The 22,000-nt window shown below is 46.5% G+C and overlaps 1 protein-coding gene across 3 annotated transcripts in view; it reads right to left on the minus strand.

Moving 5' to 3' along the window:
* The window catches only part of MYO5B (myosin VB), a 340,352-nt gene that overhangs the window by 33,850 nt on the left and 284,502 nt on the right, over positions 1-22,000 (minus strand). For all 3 annotated transcript variants that reach the window (XM_045459496.1, XM_045459497.1, XM_045459498.1), the window contains exons 22-26: positions 21,562-21,795; positions 8,688-8,772; positions 7,283-7,428; positions 5,812-5,931; positions 3,172-3,312 (exon numbers count right to left, since the gene is read on the minus strand). In XM_045459496.1, coding sequence (XP_045315452.1) covers positions 3,172-3,312; positions 5,812-5,931; positions 7,283-7,428; positions 8,688-8,772; positions 21,562-21,795 — 726 coding nt within the window. The remainder of the gene's footprint in view (positions 1-3,171; positions 3,313-5,811; positions 5,932-7,282; positions 7,429-8,687; positions 8,773-21,561; positions 21,796-22,000) is intronic.

The raw sequence follows: 22,000 nt of genomic DNA on the forward strand, positions 1-22,000 counted from the left end.
GGAGGCAGAGATTGGAGTCATACAGTGCCAAGTCAAGGAACTGGAGCTAAGGAATGCCAAGGGTTTCTGGCAATGCCAGATGCTCAGAGAGAGGCATGGAAGAGATTCCCCCCAAAAGCCTTTAAGAGAGCATGGCCCCTTTGGGACCTTACTTTTTGATTTCTGACCTCCAGAATTACAAGAGAATCAATTTCTGTTGTTTTGAGCCATCCAGTTTGTGGGATTTTGTTTCAGCAGCCAAGGAAACCAGCACCATAACACTTATGTACTTCTTAAGGCTAATACATAATAATTACGTGCTTATTAAGGAGATTAATGAGCTACCTTTGGTTTTTTTGGGGTGTGTGTGAACATGTGATTTCAGTTTTCCCAACTGAATCACTAAGCACTTTGTGGAGAAGCCTGCTTCCTCCATATCACCCCACAACAGGGACTCTGGCAGCTGGCCCCTACGATGCTCAGTAAATGCTGATTTCAATTCCAAGGAATGTGGAGAGCAACAGCTGTAATGCTAGCCCATCATATTCAGTGAACCAATGACTCCTATAATTGTTTGGCAGCTACTGAACCTGAATTGTCAATAAGAAGGGGCAGAAACACCTTCATAAATGGTTAGCTGCATGGGGTGATTTTAAGTAGTGGGTGAAAGTCCTTGAATAAGATGGGTTTTGGAGCTAAAACCTGACAGTGCTTAATTAGATAATCTGCAGTGCTAGCAACCTTAAGTCCAAGGTAAGGCCACTCCCCTGCTGTGCATGGATTAGGTGTGCCCAGGCATACAGACCAGGATGGATGTGAGCACCTCTGGGAGACTGTCCAGATGTAGGGCTGCTGCACGGACCACATGGTTTCCTGCCCCTGCAACCTGGGACAGCCGCTGTCCAGGGTACCAGTCTCTGTTTGGCTCCCACCCCATTAGTGGTACCAGATGGGACTCTTCAGAGTGGGCTCTTCATCTCTGCCCCAGTGAGAGGCCTGCACTTGTGTTCTGTGGAGCGTGGATTTGCCGCATGGCCATGGATAATTGTTGAGTGCATCCGGTTCTCAGAAAATAGAGATCATCCATGGTCCAAGGGGCTGTATTAAGGTGGACTGGCAGTTATGTTTCTAAGTGGGCAGCCCACTGGAATCACCCTGATGGCAAAAGTGACTTTGCTATGCCCTGAGAATGGGGGCTGGCTGGATGGGAAGTCAAACACAGGGACAGCCTGGCTGTCACAGAGGCCCCATCCTCACAGCAGACTGCCACTCCCATACTGATGGCGCAATCTACAGACTTCTCTCTGTAGCTGCGACCCCACGCCACATCTCTCTGGAGGAAAGATTCAGGTGGCTCAGGATTCCTCTTGGAACCAGGGGCAGATCCAAGAACATGATCCTGTAGAGTGCTGTAGAGGGATTCCACACCTTCCATCCCCTGCCCCACTCCTGCCTTTCTTACTAAACTCTGCAGAAACAAGATCTTTCTCCTTAAAGGGAGATCCTCAATACACATTCAGGGCTATAGGCCAACGCTATAGTTCTCTTGTTCAGGGATAACTTTTTTTAAAGTTTATTTTGAGAGAGGGGGTGGGGCAGAGAGAGAGGCAGAGAGAGAATCCAAAGCAGGCTCTGCACTGTCAGTACAGAGCTCACCTCGGGGCTTGAATCCATGAACCGTGAGATCATGACCTGAGTGAGCTGAAAGGAAGAGTCAGACGGTCAACTGACTGAGCCACCCAGGCACCCCCAAGGATTACTTTTCAAGAAAGGGATATCCCTTTTTATTTGGTAGCAAGACAAAGAGAAAGCCTAAAGCCAAGATTTCAAAGTTATCTGGCATTTATGTGGTGGGGAATCTGGAGCCTGGACGTTTTGGGGTAGCTGGGTGGGCTGGGGACTTCTACATCAGGGATGGTCTGATGTGGTCTGTGTAGCTTTTCATAGATTTGATTTGCGCTTGCCTGTCAGGGCTCCTTCTCTTCTATGGACTGAATCGTTTGTAAATCTAACCCCTTCAATCTCCAGTCTAATCCACCTGAGAGACTGAAGTCCACCAACAAGATTTACCTCCCCACTTTGTTCTCAGAATACCAGAGAATATTCTAGCAATACAGACCAATGTCTGTATCACATTTGAAGGGAAAGGGAAGCCAGGTGTTACCACTAAAAGGAGACCATGTGTAGAGGTGGGAGCAGGCCCGAGAAGTGGGGAGGGGGTTGAACTCCACAATGGGCAAGTCAGGCTTCAGAACAAAGACCTCTGACAAACCCATGATGAGGTCCAGCTAGTGATATGACCAGTGTCAGAACTGGCCTTCTATCCCATTGGACGTGGTCTTTCCACCTCCCAACAAATAACACATGGGTCTTATCTCCTTATCACTGCTAACTTCAGTGGGTTTTATTCCTACAGTGCCAATCTATACCCAACCTTGCATTTGAGCCCTATCAATGTTTTCACTTGTCACCTATGTTATGTGTCTGCTCTCCCCCCCCCCCCCCACCGGATCATAAATTCCTAAATGGCTAGGGGTTTTCTTCTTATATTTTTATCTCCTCTTGTGTAATAAACAGTTTGAATACCTACTATGACCTGGCTCTACCACAGTGCTGAGCATTGCATAGGTACCCGGGGGGGGGGGGTCCCTGAGAGAGTGATACATCTGGGGACGCTAAGGTCTCAAGACATACCCTTTTGAGACCCAAGGCACTGATGATAATCTGGACTGAGGCCAGGGAGCAATCATGGGATAGAAAAGTGAGTGACCACAAACCTGGTCTACCCCTAACCCAGTGGGGGGTAGACTGAAATCCATGCCAGACTCCAGGCAAAGGACAGTCACTTGTCTCTGTTAAAATTAGACTCTGGCTTGTATTTATACTTTAATCACACATCCTAGTGCCCTTTGCAAATAGGTGACAATGCCACAGGCTCTCCCTAGCTTCGCCACTGGGAATCCCTTGCCCTGGGGGCACTTGGGAAGCCTACTCCTGTCCATCTGGAGTGGTCTGGGGGCGCCGGCAGGTAGAGAAGACTCAGTGTGACACCAACACGAGGTGGAAGCTCCTCTCTGAAACCGAGCACCTGCATAAGCCCAAGTGGTCACCCTGCCACGTGAACCCTGGGAAAGAGCGTGCTGATGCTGGCACCTGGGGGTCGCTCTGCAGGCCTGCAGCCCCAGCACGCACCTGGACCTTCCGGCTGTCCTGCTGCTCCCTCTTCTCCAGCTGTGCCTGCAGTTTCTTCCTCTCCTGCTCCAGCTCGCGCACTCTCTTCTGCAGTTTCAGGAAGACGGTCATGTCCATGGCTGCCTTTTCCAGGCCGATGTCCTTCAGGGGAACACAGGAAGCCGGGAAGGAGGTTTCAATAGCATAGCTGCCTCAGGGGACACACCGCACCTCCCAGCCTGCCTCTGTATCAGCTGCCTGTCCTCTCTCTGTACAAACATCAACCTGCGCCCCAGAGGCAGAGCCAATGCCAACCAACCATCAGTTCTCAGAGTGAAGTTGGCACTCCAGGCTCATTTTCTGTCTAGATGACATCTGAGTCTGGCCCATTTATATTCCTGTGAGAGCCACTTAAGATAACCACTCATACATTCCAAGAGTAAAGACACAGCCATTTTATTTGGAAGTTAAAAGAGTTCACTGATGGAAATGGTCTCATACCAGAGAAATTGTCAAACTCAGGCTCGACACTTCCTGATGGAAGAATCGATGTGGTTACTAATCACTGCAAATGTGTTGTCAAACACCACTTGATTGTACCTTGAAACAGAACCAAGACTTCCCTGCCATGCAACCTGTTTATTCCATAGACCCAAGAGCATCGATTTCCCAGATTTTCTCCCTTTGGATTCATGCCTGGGTTTGCCCTCTGGGGTTCTGTTGTGTGTGGGTGCACATGTACAAACAGGTGTATCTGCATGAGCTTATCTATGTGGATCTTTAAAGTACATGTATAGCATTTCACGAGCACTTCGCGCTTAGCCAGCGCTGTACTAGCTGTCCTGGCTGATCCCAAGAACCAGCCTCAATTTTCTTGAAGAAGGTCAATCTGCTGATGGAGGTGGTTACGTCTGCACAGAAATGGCCACATATACGCCTGGTGGCATGTCTGGAGTTTAAATGACTGAAGCCTCCAGGATCCAGACTTTGGACGTTGCAGTGGTGACAGCAATGGCCTCTCTCAAGCTAACATGAGCTAAGTGCTTACGGCGAGCAGCAGACCACACTGAACTGTACGAGAGAACACGTTCCCATCCCAAAGACCTCTTTTTCTATCATTTGCCACCTTTACCCTGTCACTCGCAGTCTCTTATCATACTTTTTCTTTCTAGCACCGAACACTTGAGGTTCTATTACAAACTTCTCCCGTCACCTGATTACTGCCGACTTTCCACCAGACAAGCTCTGTGAGGGTAGGAACCGTCCCTGGCTTGGTGACCACTACACTTCACCTGCAGCACCCTGCACAAAGATGTGCTCAAAGCACGTTTGTATTTACAACTGCCTCTCTTCCAGGTCTTTCACGTGCTTAAGGTTTTATGTACTTGTGATTCTCTTCTTTTCAGATGCCGGAGGAAAACTTGTGTCTGTCTACCTTTGGGAAAATTACACACAGGTTACAAAAGTCCACTGTGTGGTACAGTATTTAGAAACTCTGGGACTATTACTGACAAAGATATAGTCACTCGGCAAATATCTGTGGTTCCAAATATTCCAAATAATTGTTCTCTGAGTTTTACCCAGCTTCTAAGTCAGGAAAAAAATTTTTCTTGCATATTTATGGCTATTTTATATGTGCTATACTAAATGGGGATGATAAATTATTTCCATTTTAATGACTAAGCTGTTCTTTTCTGATGTTGTATTTAATATAATTTATAGTCAAATTGGCCTCCATACAACACCCAGTGCTCATCCCATCAAGTACCCTCCTCAATGCCCATCACCCACTTTCCCCTCTCCCTCACCCATCAATCCTCGATTTGTTCTCTGTATTTAACAGTCTCTTATGGTTTGCCTCCCTCTCTGTAACTATTTTTTCCATTTCCTTTCCGCCATGACCTCCTGTTAAGTCTCTCAAGATCCACATATGAGTGAAAACATAGGATATCTTTCTCTGACTTATTTCACTTAGCATAATACCCTCCAGTTCCATTCACATTGCTGCAAAGGGCAAGATTTCATTCTCATTGACACGCAGAATTCCATTGTGTATATAAACCCCATCTTCATCCATTCATCAGTTGATGGACATTTAGGATCCTTCTATATTTTGGCTATTGCTGAAAGCACTGCTATAAACATTTGGGTACATGTACCCCTATGCATCAGCACTCCTGTATCCCTTGGGTAAATTTCTAGCAGTGCTATTGCTGGGTCATAGGGTAGATCTATTTTTAATTTTTTGAGGAACCTCCACACTGTTTTCCAGAGCAGCTGCACCAGTTTGCATTGCCACCAACAGTGCAAGAGGGTTCCCATTTCTCCACATCCTCACCTAAGCTGTTCCTTCTTAAGCCAGGCATTTACCTCTCTGCAATAGGCTCTCAGTTTTATAAGAGGAAGGATCAGGGATTTACCTTCTTCCTTTCTTTCTGGATAGTGGGTAAGGTGAACAGTAATCTATCTCTTTGCACAGTAAATATTAACTCCAGGATCTGTAAGTTGACTGCAGGCCAAGTGATCCCCTAGTCAGAAAGAAGCCTGTGGACACTCTTGTCACCATCAGCCAGAAGAGTACATCTCTACACAGTTGGTAAACCCAAAGCAGCTCCACTCCCTCTGGAGCACAGACAGCAGCCATGAGCCTGTCTTACTCACCTCCACCTGTTGGAGGGCATCCTCTGTGTCTCCAACCTCAGATGTGGAGATGGAGGGGTAATTAGAGTCAGATTCTAAACTGCTCTGGTTTGATGGGTTCCTCCTGTGCCCTGGGGTTTGCTGTTGAAGGAAAAAAACATAAGTATTCCTAACAAATGAAGGCTCCTGAGAACTATTTCTTTTTCAAAGGCCAGTAGATCTTAGAGTTGGACTCTGGCCTCATTTGTCAACAAGAACAAGTCTTGGAATGATAGCTAAATGGAGCTGTTCCCATGAAAACTTCATCTACAGTTCTTATAGTCATCTGTCTAGCTAACAAAATGACGATGAGGGGGACCTCCATAGCCGGACCAAATTCCCTCTCTCCTAATGAGATCTGAGTCCCTAACACCTCAGCCGTTTTTTCCACAAAGTCCTGAGCAAACAAGCCTTATCTTCCTGGTCTTGCCTTGATAGTACACAAAGGCCATCCTGTCATTAGGCCCCCACTTGAAAAGCATGTAGCAAGTCTGCTTCTAAGGGCCCCTTAGAGGGCCCTTCAACTTGCGCTCCAATTTTATGAAAATAGTAAGCACATTAGAAATAGAGGTTACCGGGGGGCTCGGTCAGTTAAGTGTCCAACTCTTGATCTTGGCTCAGGTCACAGTCTCATGATTTGTGAGCTAGAGCTCAGTGTCAGGCTCTGCACTGACAGTGTGGAGCCTGCTTGGAATTCTCTCTCTGCCCCTCCCCCACTCATGCACATTCTCTAAATAAACCAAACTGAAATGTTTTAAACCAAACTTAAAACATTTTGAAAAAAGAAATAGAGGTTACCATTTATACTTAGGTTGTTCATGTAAAAATACTTTTCTTTTTCTTGCATATGATTTGGCTTTGAGAATAAGAACTGGCCAGAAAATTCTGTATTTATATATATTCCTCTTCAGCTTATCTTCCTGGTTCCTATGCAATTAACTTATCAATCTTGTTTGAATATGCATTTCTGGAGGGAATGTTTATGTGGGGTAAAAAGGAACGATAAATCCTGAAATAGGATGTTTCTATGTATAAAGATTAGGAGAAATGATCAGACGCTGTGGGTTTCTCTGCAGCATGCACCAGCAATGCAGAGATCTGAACTCCCCCACGCTGCTAGTGTTTCAGTGTAGGGATGTTTCTGGGGCAGGTAACATGACTGACAATACGCACCATGGTGGGATTTTCCTTAAACTCCTGAGATCTTTAGAAGACCCCAAAGTTGGAAAAAGGAGCCGTCCCTGGGAAGGATCACCTGGCCCCACTACTTCCTTATGTGATAACCACTGGCAGGCACGGCAAGAACAGCTGCCAGAAAGGACCCGATCTGTGCCAGAAAGGCACAGATTTACTGAGCACGACCATGTTGGATGGCAGTGCAGTGGCTGGAGATGTGCATGAACGGGGGTGAGGAAGCTGGAGGTGGGGTCGGTGCCAGAACTGCCCTCCTTGCCTTGATGATGGTCATCTCATCCCGAAGGTTGTCGTATCTCTGCTCCAACCGTGAATATTCCTTCACGAGGTTCTGGTACCGGGAGCGCTCCTCCTCCAGCTCCCTCTTCATCAGATTTTCCTTGGCAGAGTTTTGGGCAGATTCGTCTGGAAAGCAGGCACACGAAACTGCAGTTTTGCTTTCTGAATGGATTCCCCTTGCATGAGTCTTGACTCATGCTTTGTGATTAATCTCTCTTTGCAAGGCTGCCCATGACAAGCGCCCACCACCACTACCACCTGATGAGTTTATTCAGCAGCAACTTCACCCACTGCAGAGCAAAGGGAAGCTTGTCAGGGCAGCTTAAGTCTTCAGAGAAGGGGGTGGGGAGAAGCAGGCAGCGGACAGGACATTCCCTTGCTTAATGCACCAGCTTCTCTCCTGTGACAACGGTCACAGCAGCTGCTGGCAAGATGCCTGGAAGAACCCAGGTTTTGTTCCCCAGTTTTGTCCCCATTCCTGATCTTTCGGGTTCTGGAACTGTAGGGAGATTGAAGGAGAGAAGGCCAGATGTCAGGTTGGGGGAAGGAGGGAAGGTAAACAGATCACATGGATGGGCTCCCCCCCCCCCCCACAACCAAAACTTATTATTCATATCAGCAGAAAGAAGCAATATTTATAGGGAAATGAAGTTTAAGTTTTCAATGAGATTTCATGCTGGGTGAAATCATGTCCTTAGATGGTTCAATCCTCTCGTGGCACGGGGGAGAGACCTAAGAGGAAAAGGTGAGTGATTTGCTTAAGGAACCCACTGAGCTGGGCAAGGACTGGGATCTGTGGACACCCACTGCTCCTCCTTGGTCAGGCAGCCCATGGGGGTTGATGGTGGCACAGGGGTCGGTGGGATCCGACCCAGGACCTTCTCTTCAGCAAACATTAGCAGACGACCCACTGGGCAGAAGAAACCACAACAGGTCCTATGGACACTAAAGATAAATTTAAAATCAGCAATAATGACAGCTCCTAGGTGCTCATTAGGTATCAAGCACCATGCTAAATGCTTTATGCTCCGGAGAGCTATGCTTTTATGCCCATTTTGCAGATGAAGAAACTGAGGACTACAGTCATTAAGGGAGTTGCTCAAGGCCAGGCAGTAGCATATGGTAATTATTCTTCGAGTACAAGTCCCCTGAACTCCAAATCCTGTCCACTACATTGTCCATTATGTGTATTAAACTCAAAACCAGGAGTCACAGCAGAGTCTTAAAGGTGCCCTCCCCCACCCCCCTGCTTCTTTTTCATTTATTAAAGCCCTTTCTCCCTGCACCATCTTGACTGTATTCTTGCTAGGAGGCTTTGGGGGCAGAAATCAGTATGGAAAAGAAGTTAAACTCCACAATGAAAAATCAAGTGCTTTGGTACTTACCTTTCGCTTGGCACAGGATTTGGTTGTTAAGCTGTTCTTTCTCATCTTTTAAGAGAGCATTTTCTTCCTCCAGGTCTGCAACGCGCTGAAAGGGAGAGCAAGAGGGGAAAATGTTTGCCCTTTGAGGCTGGGGAAAGGAGAGGCTCCTTCTGTGGGGTTTGAAGTTCAGCTGGTTATGTCTGCATCCTCTTTTTAAGAGAATCAAGTCAGTCAAGACTGCTTTCATTTTGAGGGAAAATTTGTTGCACTGAAAGAAAAGTCCCATTAAAAGAAGACAGATGAGCTCACCACTCTGTATGGTCTTCCAGCGCCCACAGAAGTCTCATGAGAAGTCTGCACATGCTCACAGGCCGTGTGCAGGAATGGACAATGATAATAGGCTTTCACTTCGTGTTTGGTTGCTTGTCTTGGTAAATTTTGAGCTCTCGAATCTGAGTGGCAGGAGAGCCCAAGGCTCACAATGAACAATTATCTCTGGTCTTCATCCTACGTGCCCTTGCCAGTCTCTGGAGCAGAACAGGTCAGGTGTTGCGGAAGGAAAGAGAACTCTAGTGTTTAGCTTCTGATGATACCCACCGCCCCCACCACAAAGAAAACATGAAGTGAATGCTACTGAAAATGGCACAAAAAGAAAAGACTAATTAAAGAAAAATCCTGCTCTGTTCAGAGGAAGAATACAAACAGCGTATGGCAAGCTTTAAAAATTTTTTTTTTTAAGGAGTGCCTGGGTGGCTCAGTCGGTTAAGTGTCTGACTTTGGCTCAGGTCATTATCTCACAGCTCATGAGATCGAGCACTGCATCGGGCTTTGTGCCGACAGCTCAGAGCCTGGAGCCTGCTTTGGATTCTGTATCTCCCTCTCTCTCTCTGCAGCTTCCCTGCTCACACTCTGTATCTCTCTCAAAAATAAAATAAAAACATAAAAAAATTAAACAAACTTCTTTTTAATGTTTATTTTTTGAGAGAGAGACAGACTGCAAGTGGGGGAGGGGCAGAGAGAGAGAGGGAGATACAGAATCCAAAGCAGGCTCCAGGCTCTGAGCTGTCAAGCATAGAGCCCAACGTGGGGCTCGAACCCACGAACTGTGAGATCGTGACTTGAGCTGAAGTTGGATGCTCAACCGACTGAGCCACCCAGGTGCCCCTGTATGGCAAGCTTTTTAAAAAAGTAAGTTTTGGCTATTTAGTATTGGAGCAAATATTTGTATAGATTTAAAAATGTAACAATTCATACATATTCTAAGACAATCAGAAACCATTAGTTGTTCTAGAAGAGTATAGGAAAGGGGTCTGTTGTAACATGGGAGCTGGAGCACAATGGATCCACCTCTGCATGTTTCTCTCTGGAACCCCTGGAGACTCATCTGGCAGAAGGCCACTGAGTAATTTTCCTCACCAATGTCGCATCCCTGTCTTCCTGACAAAGGTAAGCAAGTGAGTGAGCACTGTGGAAACTGGACAGGAAGAGGAGGAGGAACACGTGCTCAGGGGCCCTCGATTCAGGCATCCAGACTTGAGTCCCACTTCCTTGGAGGCTCCCTGAACCACTGGCAAGTCAGCACAGAAAAAACTCCTGCGATCACATCACAATCAAAGTACAGCAAATCTGGCCTGAGGCAAAGACAAGGAGCTCCACAGCCACGGATCTCTGGCTCTGTAAAGCCCAGGTCCCCCTCTGGAAAACAAACACCCACCTCACAGGCCTGGTCTCAGCATTAAAGGAGATGATGTATGTGGAGTTCAAGCAGCAGGAATGGCATGGAGCTGTTGATGAATGTATGTAGCTGGTTCTACAACATTACCTTCCCCAGGCGCCAAGCTGAAGCATATACTTTAAAATCATTCCATCACTTAGCAACAACTGAAAGAAAAATTAATACCTATTCTGCACAGGTTATTTCATAAAACAGAAAAGGAGGGAACACTTCTCAGTTCCCTTTACGAGACCAGTAATATCCTAACACCAAAACTAGAGACATCACAAGAAAACCACAGACTATTACCTCTTGAGGATATGAATGCAAAAATCCTTAACAAAAATGTTACCAAATGTTCATGATAAAAACACTTAAACTAGGAATAGGAGGGACTTTCCTCAACCTGATAAAGGGCATCTACAAAAACCCACAACATCAGACTTTATGGCAGAAGACTGAATACCTTTTGTGTCCACAGTCAGGACAAAGACAAGGATGCCTGCTCTTGCCAAAACTATTCACCAATGTACTGGAGATTCTAGCCAGGGCAAATACAGAAGAAATAAAAATCATCAAGATTGGAAAGGAAGAAGTAGAATGATCTTTATCTGCATAAGACATGATCTTTTATGTAGAAAATCCCAGGCAATATACTTAAAAGGTATTAGAATAAATGAGTTCAGGTCGTAGAGTACGAGATCAATATACAAAACTTGATTGTATTTCTATACACTGCAGTAAACAATCTGAGAAGCAAAATTAAGAAAGCAATTCCATTTACAAAAGCTTCAGAAAGAAGAAAAAACTCTGGAATACATTTAACAAAAGCAGTAGAAATTTATACTCTGAAAGCTACAAAATATTGTTGAAGGAAATTAAAGAAGATCTAAAGTGGAAAGACATCCTAAGTTAGTGGATCGGAAGACTTAATGTTGTTAAGATATAACCCTCCTCCAATTGATTTATAGACTCAGCAAAATCATTATCAAGATCCCAGATGGCTTTGTTGCAGAAATTGACAAGCTGACCCTGAAATTTACATGGAATATCTAGGGATCCAGAATAGCCAAAAAAATCTTGAAAGATTATTTGGAAGGATCACACTTCTCAATTTTAACACTTACTACTTCAAACACGATTACGGTAATCAAGACAGTGAGACACTAGCATCTAAAGTGGAAAGACATCCTAAGTTAGCGGATCGGAAGACTTAATGTTGTTAAGATATAACCCTCCTCCAATTGATTTATAGACTCAACAAAATCATTATCAAGATCCCAGATGGCTTTGTTGCAGAAATTGACAAGCTGACCCTGAAATTTACACGGAATATCTAGGGATCCAGAATAGCCAAAAAAATCTTGAAAGATTATTTGGAAGGATCACACTTCTCAATTTTAACACTTACTACTTCAAACACGATTATGGTAATCAAGACAGTGAGACACTAGCATCAGGGTAGACCATAGATCAATAGAATAGAATGGAGAATCCAGAAATAAACCCTCATGTTGTAATTCATCGAGGAAAGAATAGTCTTTTCAACAAATGGCCCGGACAACTGTATTTCCACAAAGTAAAATTGGACTCCTACCTCACACTATACACAAAAAATAAAGTGTATCAAAGACCTAAATGTAAGAGCTAAAACTATAAAACTCTTGGAAAAGAACAAAGGAGCAAAATCTCTGAATTTGGATTAGTCAATGGCTTCTTAAATATAACACTGAAAGCACAAGTAGCCAAAGAAAAAAATATTTAAATTGGACTTCATCCAAACTAAAAACTTTTCTGCTTAGAAGGATACTATCGAAAGGAAAAGGGAACACACAGTATGACAATAAATATCTGTAAATCATTTATATGATATGGAACTTGGACCCTGAATAGAGTATTTATAACTCAACAAATAAAAAGAAATCCAATAAAAAAATGGGAAAAAAATTGAGTAGACACCTCCAAGTGGCCAATAAGCACACAAGATGTTCAAGGTCATTAGGGAAATGCAAGCCAAACCACAATGATTTATCACCTCACATATACTAGGATGGTTAAAAAAAAAAAAAAAAAAAAAAGAATTACAAGTGTTTGGTGAGGATGCAGAGAAATCATAATTCTCATATACCGCTGATGGGAATGTAAACCAATGCAGCAGCTTTGGAAATTCCTTGAAAGTTGCATCTTAACCCTTGTTTGACCAGCAATTCCATTCCTAGGTTTCTAAGAGAAATGAAAACTTATGTCCACACAAGAACTCGTACACAGATGGTTGTAGAATTATTCAAAAGGGCTAAAAAGTGGAACCAATTCAAATGTCCATCAATGAACTGATGAATATGGTATATCCATATGATGAAATACTATTTAGCAATAAAAAGCAATAAAGTACTGATTAATGCTCCAACACGGATAAATCTTGAAAACATTATGCTAAATGAAAAAGGCCAGTCCAAAAGTTGCATATGGTAGGATTCCATTTATATGAAATGTCCAGAAGGGGTAGATCGATGGAGACAGAAAGTAGATTAGTTGCCTAAGGCTGGGACAGGGAATAAGGGGGGAACGGGGTGTGACTATTAATGGATACAGTGTTCTTTGGGGGGTGATAAAAATATTCCAAAATTAGACTATGCAATAGTTGCAAAACTCTGACTATATTAAAAAAAACAAAACAGTTGTATACTTTAAATGAGTAAGCTATGGTATATGAATTATATTCAATAAAGCTACTAAAAAATCATTCCACAAATTAACCAATCTACTAAGCACAGTACCCTGTGCTAGATGTGGTACAAGATAAAAATATGAGTATGAAACAGGCTCCCAGATTTGGGTGGAGTGATAAGCTCCTCCAGAGACACCTGCAAGACTGTAGTGGGTGACACAATGAATGAGCTTGCTCCCTGGTTCAAGTCCTCACTTCCAGCCATCTTTGGTACATTTCATGATCTACTGCAGGGGGGTGGGGGTTGGGCTGGGGAAGACTCCTCCCAGCCTGTGTAGAAAGACATCCATGGTACAACAATAACATGTGCGTGGCAGCTGAGATTAGATGGTAACCTACCAGGACTGCTACCTAGGAGACAAATCCCTGATGGACCCATCAGACTGGTTCAAGGGCAGAACCTTTCTGACATCTCAATTTCAGATGGTTATGAGTAAGTGCTCCCTTGCCTTCCCCCTAGCATTAAAGTTCAGCTTAAGGTGCTGAGAGATGAGTATGGCTCCTTCCACCCTCAGCATCGCATGGAAAGGGTCAGGAAAGAATTTCTACAAGGCTGGAGTCCTAGAGCAAGGTCACCTGGCCCTGTCCTCCCTAGGGGCTCGGAAGGCGGCGACTCTCACAGATGCCTCTGCTACTCTAGGGAGCTAATGGATTTGCAGGTGGCTTGCCCTCTCTGGCTCCAAACAGAACTGCAGATACACAATACCTTTGGAAGCTTACCAAAAGCTCCAAGTACTTTGTCAACAGTCTGTTGAAACAATCCAATATCTTTTGATTTCAAAGAATTTTCAATGTCCTGCAAAATGAGGCTCGAAACTACCTTCTAGGAAACTGTTTGCCTTCTCTGCCACGGGACATTGCTGCTTTTCATTCTCTCAATTCAGACAAACTTGGTTTCTACCTCAAGTTCAACTGTGAACGTACTGCTCAGAGTTGTGGGAATGAGGCTCTGACCAGTATGAATCATTCTGACACCACTCTGGGTACTGAGCAGAGCCCTCACCCACCAGGCAGATTATAAACCCTTCCATGGAGAGTCAGGCAAAGGGGCATGTTCTGTCTCCCCTCAGGATATCAAACAAGAAAAGGCTGGGAAAAGGATATGCATATATGGGCGGCTCAGTTGGTTAAGTGTCTGACTTTGGCTCAGGTCATGATCTCACCCTTTAGGAGTTCAAGCCCCACGTCGGGCTCTGTGTCTCCCTCTCTTTCCCTCCCCCTCCCCTGCTTGCACTCTGTGTTTCTCTCTCTCAAAAACATTAAAAAAAATTTTTTTAAGGATATACATATAATTATAACAAACTCTTCTTTCTCAACAAGTTATTACCTCTTACAATTAATACAGTTGATGTGGTGTGTCTGCAAAGACCGAAATCTGCTTTGGTGGCGAGGGTGAGAAATGGAAGAAAAAACACTGAGTGGTGCCCTTTGGTCATCACAGGCCGCTGCTCACCAAGCCTAGCTCTATCCCCGGGGATGATACAGGGCAAAGCTGTCAGTCACCCATCAGACAGTTCCTGACAGAATTCTCTGTGCCAGGAGCCAGAGAGGCAAAAATAAGGAACACTAGAGGTGGCCGCCCTCAGATAGCATCCAGCCCAATGGGAGAGGCGGATGTGTGTGTAGCAGAAAACCAGTAAGGTTCATAGCTGAGCTCTGGAAAGCAGGGTTTCTAAGCCTCAGCACTGTTGACATGTTAGGCTAGATAATTTGTCATTGTTGGCGGGAGTGGGGGTGCTGTCCTGTCAGACATTGAGCAGCATCCTGGCTTCTACCCGCTAGGTGTTGGTAACTCTACCCCCCGTAATTGTGACTACCAAGATGTCTCCAGACATTGTAAAATACTCCTGTGGGCCTCTTGTTGAGAACCACAGCTATGAGGGGATTTATTAAATTTTTCTAATGTTTATTTTTGAGAGAGAGACAGACAGAGCATGAGTGGGGGAGGGGCAGAGAGAGAGGGAGACACAGAATCCGAAACCGGCTCCAGGCTGTCAGCACAGAACCCGACCTGGGGCTCGAACTCACAGACCACAAGATCATGACCTGAGCCAAAGTCAGCTGCTCAACCAACTGAGTCACCCAGGCACCCCTGAGGTGATTTAGAAAGGAGGTAACAAGGAACAGATGGAGGCCCCAGAAGGTTTCCCAGGAGAAGTGGGTCATCTCAATGAGACATGCGGGATTTCATGGGCAGCCGAGGGCACTCCGGGTGGAAAGATGAGCAGGTGTGGGGGTGTGGAAGCCTCGGTCTGGGGGCAGAACAGCTCTGTCGTGGTCATGTGTGGTTTGGACAGGGGGCGCTGGCTGAGAAACGAGGCCGGGCGGGTAGCAGAAGTGAGAACTGGAGAATGGGTTCACACCCTTTGACCTCAGGATAAGCTCAACTCCTCCACACACCTTCCTAAAACGGGCTGAGTGGAGCCCAGCTTCTCCCCACCTCTGGTTTCCACCTGAGCGTTTCCCTGTTCCCTCTGCCACACTCTTCCCTAGCCTTTTACTGAGGACTTCTCCTCATCTGGTTAGGACCATGATTCATTCCTCCAGGAAGGCTTCCTATCCTGCACATGTGGGCTGTGCCCCATGCTCAGCTCTTCCAGGGGCTGTCGGTCCCTCCAGAGACCCAGAGAGACTGCTCTGCTTCCTCACCCACCTGCGCAGCCTGGGCCCCTGGACCACCACCAGGCTGTCGTGTCATCAGAGCCCGGCCTAATGCGACTGAAGGAGGGAGGACCCCACACATCCCATTAAGAGGCCTGTGCTTTTCTCAGTTAAAAAAAAAAAAAAAAAAAAAAAAAAAAAAAAAAAAAAAAGGGTTTAATTTTTTTTTAATGAATGGGTTTGTGGTTGACTAAAACATCTAGAACACAAGAGTTACTTAATCAAATGATTCAAGAGAAACAGTGTGGGGAAAAAGTACTCAAGTGCTTCTCATTTTCTATTATTGAAGATGGTTCACCCAATGAGCACCTTGGCAAATAGTAAAAATAGCTCTCATGTTCCTTGATGCACAAGCTGAAAACAGCCAACGGAAGAAACCACAAGGCGTGTGCCTCTACAAAAGAAAGCCTTGCTGGGGCCTCAAGTGAAGCTCGATCTGGTGCCACATCTGGAGGGCGACACTCCATTCTCCCTCAGCCAGGAACAAGGCCCAAGGCTGTAACTTCTGAATTCCCTGATCTAAGTCAATGTGTGTTCCCCTTAACCACCCTCTGAATATGCAGATGGCTCACGGAGCATGTGGTCACCTGAGAAGGCATCTGAGATCACTCACGGTCATTACTTTGCTCTGCGCTTCCTACAGTCAACACCCTTCTGAGATGCAACACAGCGCCTGGCCAGTAGAGTGTGCGTGCCATTACCACTAGGTTGGACCAGAGACCTCCATTCCTAGCAATGTAGTCTAAGTTTATTGCAACCACTTATGATCTAGAATCTCAGGCAAGACTAGTTTGAGAAAGCCATGGTCAACAGCATGTACCTAGCTTGAAGTCTTCTAATGTGCTTGAGCCTCATTTCTTCCCTCTGTCTCCCCCTGAGGCTTTGATTCATGAAGGCAGGCCTCTAAGGAACTCAGCTTTGTCATTCTGAGCCCTACATCAAAGTGACCCTGGGGAGCTAGCTTTGTTCTCTTCCTTGCCTGAACAGCCCTGGAGGTGGGCCCACGTTCCTGCTCTTCCATGAACAGCAGGAGGGGCAGGTCCCACAATCGGCTCCATACCTGGGAGGACAGAGATGGCTTCCCTATCACATTTCCCCAGGTACTGGCCACCCCTCAGTCTTCCCAGCCAGCTAGCACATGGGATGCCTGTTGGCAGGCACAGTAGGTGACAAACTCCTGCAGCTAAATGGTCTCCCTTTTGTGAACGGTCAGGAATGCAGCCTACAGTGAGAGACACAGAACACAGAACCAGGCAGCCGTGTTCCCTTTAGCACGCTAACATCTTCACTAGGGTTCAGGACTCACACATTCAGCAGCTCCATTTTCTCTTGGGCGGGGCAAGGGGTGGAGCGAGCATCTTTTAGTTCCTGCATGCCACATTACTTGGAGCGTTTCTTCTAAAAGGTTATTTGGGACAGATCATCAGAACCAACATTGGGGGTAAAACCTAGCACTATCAGGCTAATTTAGCCCCTGCTAAGTTAAATGAAACAAATACCCCAGATTCATGCTCAAGAACTGCCTTTACTAGTTCATCTTTAGGGATACAAATGTAGCTCTGAGCTTTTAGTTCTGTTTTGTTTATCAAGTTGGATATTTATACAAAAAAAAAAAAAAAAAGAGCCAAGTGCAAGGTTTCTAGTAGAAAACCATAGGACCAACTGATTGGACAATGTCTATCAGAAAAGGCTCATCATGGGGCGCCTGGGTGGCGCAGTCGGTTAAGCGTCCGACTTCAGCCAGGTCACGATCTCGCGGTCCGTGAGTTCGAGCCCCGCGTCGGGCTCTGGGCTGATGGCTCAGAGCCTGGAGCCTGTTTCCGATTCTGTGTCTCCCTCTCTCTCTCTGCCCCTCCCCCGTTCATGCTCTGTCTCTCTCTGTCCCAAAAATAAATAAACGTTGAAAAAAAAAAAATTAAAAAAAAAAAAAAAAAGAAAAGAAAAGGCTCATCATCTGCCCACTGTTGTGTCCTGAGTCCTCTGTCCTTCACTCTGCTTCAGCCCAATGGCTGGTTGGTCCTCAAACCCACCCAGCCTATTCCCACCCATTGCAACTGCTATTTACCCTTGTTATCTGTTTCCTAGAAATGCTTATGGCTCACCCGCCTCTCACTAAGGTGTGTTTTCAGAGACAGAGAGACTCTGGCTGCCATAAGCGAAGCCATACTTCTCCCTGTCCCCAGAGGTCCCTCTTTATCCCCCTTCACTCTGCTTTATTTTTCTTAATGGCACACGATGGATCATTTGTATTCGATTCCTGTCTGTACATTCTCTCATAATCCCAAACATGTGAGCCCCATGAGAACAAGAGGACTTTAAAAAATAGTTTCCTTTTGCCCCAGTGCCTAGAACAGCACCTAACAAATAGAGGCAGCCCATAACTATCTGGTGAATGGATGAAGGACCTGGATTTCCATGATTTATCAATGAGCTGATATCCTTCCACACAATTGGCACAGAATACTGGTTCCGATAACCATCAGCCTCCTTCCAAACCACAAACCCTGGAGCTCTGGGAGCACAACTCGATGTCTTAGTTGGCCAGAGAAGTCTACTCTGCATCTTTGGGGAAAGACTGGAAACACCCCATTGCAAGGAACCCACTATCCCCACGATACTTCTCCACTTCTCTTTGGAAAAACCCCAAACGTTTATGCTGGAACTACCCAAGGTAAGCAAGCAGAGGCTGGCAGATCGGTGACAGAGGACACAATACAACACATGGCCCTAACTGTTGGACGCTCAGCCCGGGGGCTGCTCTTCAGCCCTCACATGTGTCAAGGACCTTTGCTCAGAGCTAGGAAGCTGGCTGGGGGCCACTCTTCTTCACCCACCCACAACCCTGCCCCAAGCCAGGCCTTTGGAGCAGATTCTGGACAATGAGCCTTAAGTCTGTGTCAAGGGCAGCCCTGGGCACCACATCTCTTTCCCCACAGACACAAAACAGCTCAACTGTACAAAACGGCATAGCAGCACACAACAGCCAGCATGGGGTAACTGATAGCTTTAAAAAAGAACCCATCACACGGGCTAAAAGGAGGGGAGGCTAAAGGCCTGGGTGCAACTGTTCTGGGGGGGGAAGGCCACAACAATGGAGGCCTTCAGCAGAGAGGGTGCCCACTAACACGTGGCTGGGGGTCTGCAGCCACAGTGGGGAATTCCTGCCCCCAGGGAGACCCAACTTCCCCCCCACCCAAGGGCCGCTCAGCCACGTGGCCAGACAATGGGTATCGTCAGCAGTGGGGAGCCCAAAGTTTTCCAGGATACCAGTTTCAATAAAGCATTTGCTGACAGACATATCAAACCCATTAATTAACACCTACGAGCAGTCTGTTCCTCACTGTGCTCTGCCCGTCTCATCAATCTCGCTCAAGGCAGAGCAGCCTCTAGACGAGCCCGAGAGGAAACCAATTGTCTGATTATTCAGCATTTGTTAAGATTGGACACGGTGCCTTTGATAAATATTAAACCCTGACCAGGGACAAAAGATGGAGGGCGGGAGGCGGGGGGAAGCTTAGCTCTGCTACTCACCCACCTCACAGCCACCAGAATAAAAAAGCTTTCCCAGACCCGAGAGGAGGAGGCCATTTTGCTTCCACTGTCTTCCTGGAGACAGGTGGATGCTGCACCTAATGAATCATCTCATGCCAGTTTCTTCTGTTGCTAGTCTGGGATTTGCTTACATTTGGAGTCGGAGAAGGTGCTTTTCTTGTCCTGCCTCTGTGCTTATTCTTCCCCTTCTTGTAGTGGCCTTGAGACTTGTCTTCTTGCCAGTTCCAAGCTCTCATTGTGTTTAAAACCTAGCTCAACACACTCCTAGGAAACTATTTTAAGGAGCAAAGGAAGGAGGCTCTTCTCTGTTTTGCCCTGCCCAGGAAGAGTTTCATATGTAAGCCTTCAGACTCCCTTGGATAGAGACTTGGACATCTTTAAAGCACCAAGTCCTCAAATCAAAGTGCCCAAGGGGAAGCAGAGAAGGTGGCTGGGGAGCTGAGAACTCAAGTGCTCTCTGTGGAGGTGGAGACAGGAGACAGCTAGCTTTGTGGATCTGCTGAGTACATATACTTCCCACGTGTCTCATCCAACGGGTATGCACATGCAGGGAACCTGCTTTTCTTTCCCTCCTAGGGTCAATCTCAAGGGTTTCCAGTCCTAATCCTGGCTTCTTCTCTGCCTTTGGATTGCACGGTCTTGTTTTTTTATTCACATAGAAGGGTTACTGTCCCTCCATTCCCACAGTTCATAGACCTCAAGGGTGGAATCCCACGGTTTGTAGGTGACAGGCTTACAGCTACATTCGAACAGGAGCTTCCTAGCACCCCATGGTTTATCTCAAAGAATGAAGTCCACCTCAGGCCTCCTGGTGGGTGAGCTGACAGGTTTCTCTGGGTGGCATACTAGGGACAGAAGCTGCTACTTTTCTGTGCTGGGCTAGCCGCATGCGACCAGGAAGCCCCAGGTCTCACTTCATTCATCACCCAGTCCCTGTGTGGGCCCCATCTCCGACACCTGGGAAATCCGCAGGATCAGGGAAAGCAGTGGCTGGTGGTGTGGAAATTCTGCCTGGGACGGGGAAATGATGTAGGCAAGTTCAGCATGAGCTGGCCCAAGTGGCTTTGTACTCCGTCATCTCTAACAGCAGCCTGCATGTTCCCTAGTGGTGTCTGGGGGACTCTCAGGCCAGGAGAAGGTAATGGGCAGAGGAAGAGGGAAGCACTATGGAGCAGGGCTGGGGGCCTTTTCCTTCTAGAAGCCACCAAATAGTATCTCATGGAGTTGGCCAGTTGCCACATTCACTAGAAACCTGAGAGAGGATCTATACTGTTTAAAAACAGACAAACATATGCGAGAACCAAGGCCACTAAGTTTTCCCATGTGGGCTTGGCAATGGCAGTACAGGGATGAGCATCTGGCCATTGCAATATCTACCCCAGGACCCTTTCTGAGGCGGCATTTAGCCCGCTTCAATTTTTAAACACTTAAAGTTATCATTCCAAAATTAGGAACATTGAATCCCTCCCTCATCCTTAGCTTCTCACCCCACTGTGGCCTTCCAGTGATGGAGGCACTAAATGATGGGGCGAGGCGCTATTTGCCCTGTGGTCTGTGGGTCACTGCAGAGATGCAGGAGCAAATGGCTGTGTCCTCCGTGGAGGATTCTCCAATGGGCACTTGGCACATTCCTGGTTTGAACAGCTATCCTGGGAGAGGAGAAGGGAATCTTCATATCCGGACTTTGAGAAGGGGGAGTGGGGGCCAATCCCAAGAAGTTCTATTTTATGCAGTAGAGAGAAACAGAGCACACCAACCAGAATGGACAAGTCAGGCTGAAACCATTGGCACTGACACTTAAGGCAAAGTCCCCAAAATATGATTGCTACAAGTAGGGATGTCTAAAGGTTGCCCCAATCCCTGCAATGTCAAGAAGAAAGGCCACTACCTCTGTACCACGCCTCTTGCTAACAAGGGCTCAGGCCACAGAGACGATGTGGTGGCTATTTCTAGACTGTAAGAAATACGCCCCAAGGCACACACGTGTATTCCTTTCAGGGGATGCCATTGTGTTCAGCCAGTGGTGAAACATAACACTTGTTCGGTGAATGGCATATGCTCACGTGTATTAACCCCAAAGCAGGCACACTTCACGTCCAAAGGCAGAGGGATGGTCAGTTTGTGGGCAGAAGCCCCAGTAAAGTCTGTGTCAACTTTACAGCTGGAAGAAGAAATGGTCTCAGAAGGGGTGCTTTGGAGGCCAGGCCACCGCCAAGCGGCTCTCTCTGGCCTCGGCGTACCTTTCTCAGCTCGTCCTTCTCCTTGGTGTGGGCGTCCTCCAGGATCTTGCGCTCCGAGTGGGCCCTCTGCAGCTCCGCCCGCAGGCTCTCCACCTCCTCCTGCAGCCTCAGGCTGCCGTCCTCACCTTGGCTCTGCTGGTAGCGGGCCAGCTCCTTCTTCAACTTCTCTACCTCCATGGTGTGTGTGGAGGTGACCGCCGACAACTGCTCTGACAGAGTCTTGAACTCTTTGTTCTGTGAGAAAGCCAGCAGAGAGGGAGAGGTGGAGAGTAAGGTTGTTGGGGCAGGAAAAAAACATGATGGCAGTTAAAAAAAAAAAAAAAAAAAAAGGAACTTCCAAGCTGGAATTAAATCTCACAATCACTGCATACTTGAGTGCTTTCCCAGCATCCCCCTTGACAGAACCCTATTGTGAACCCAGGAGAAATACAGGAACAGA

Source organism: Leopardus geoffroyi, chromosome D3 (genome assembly GCF_018350155.1).
Source record: "Leopardus geoffroyi isolate Oge1 chromosome D3, O.geoffroyi_Oge1_pat1.0, whole genome shotgun sequence".
In the NCBI taxonomy this organism is placed as follows: domain Eukaryota; kingdom Metazoa; phylum Chordata; class Mammalia; order Carnivora; family Felidae; genus Leopardus; species Leopardus geoffroyi.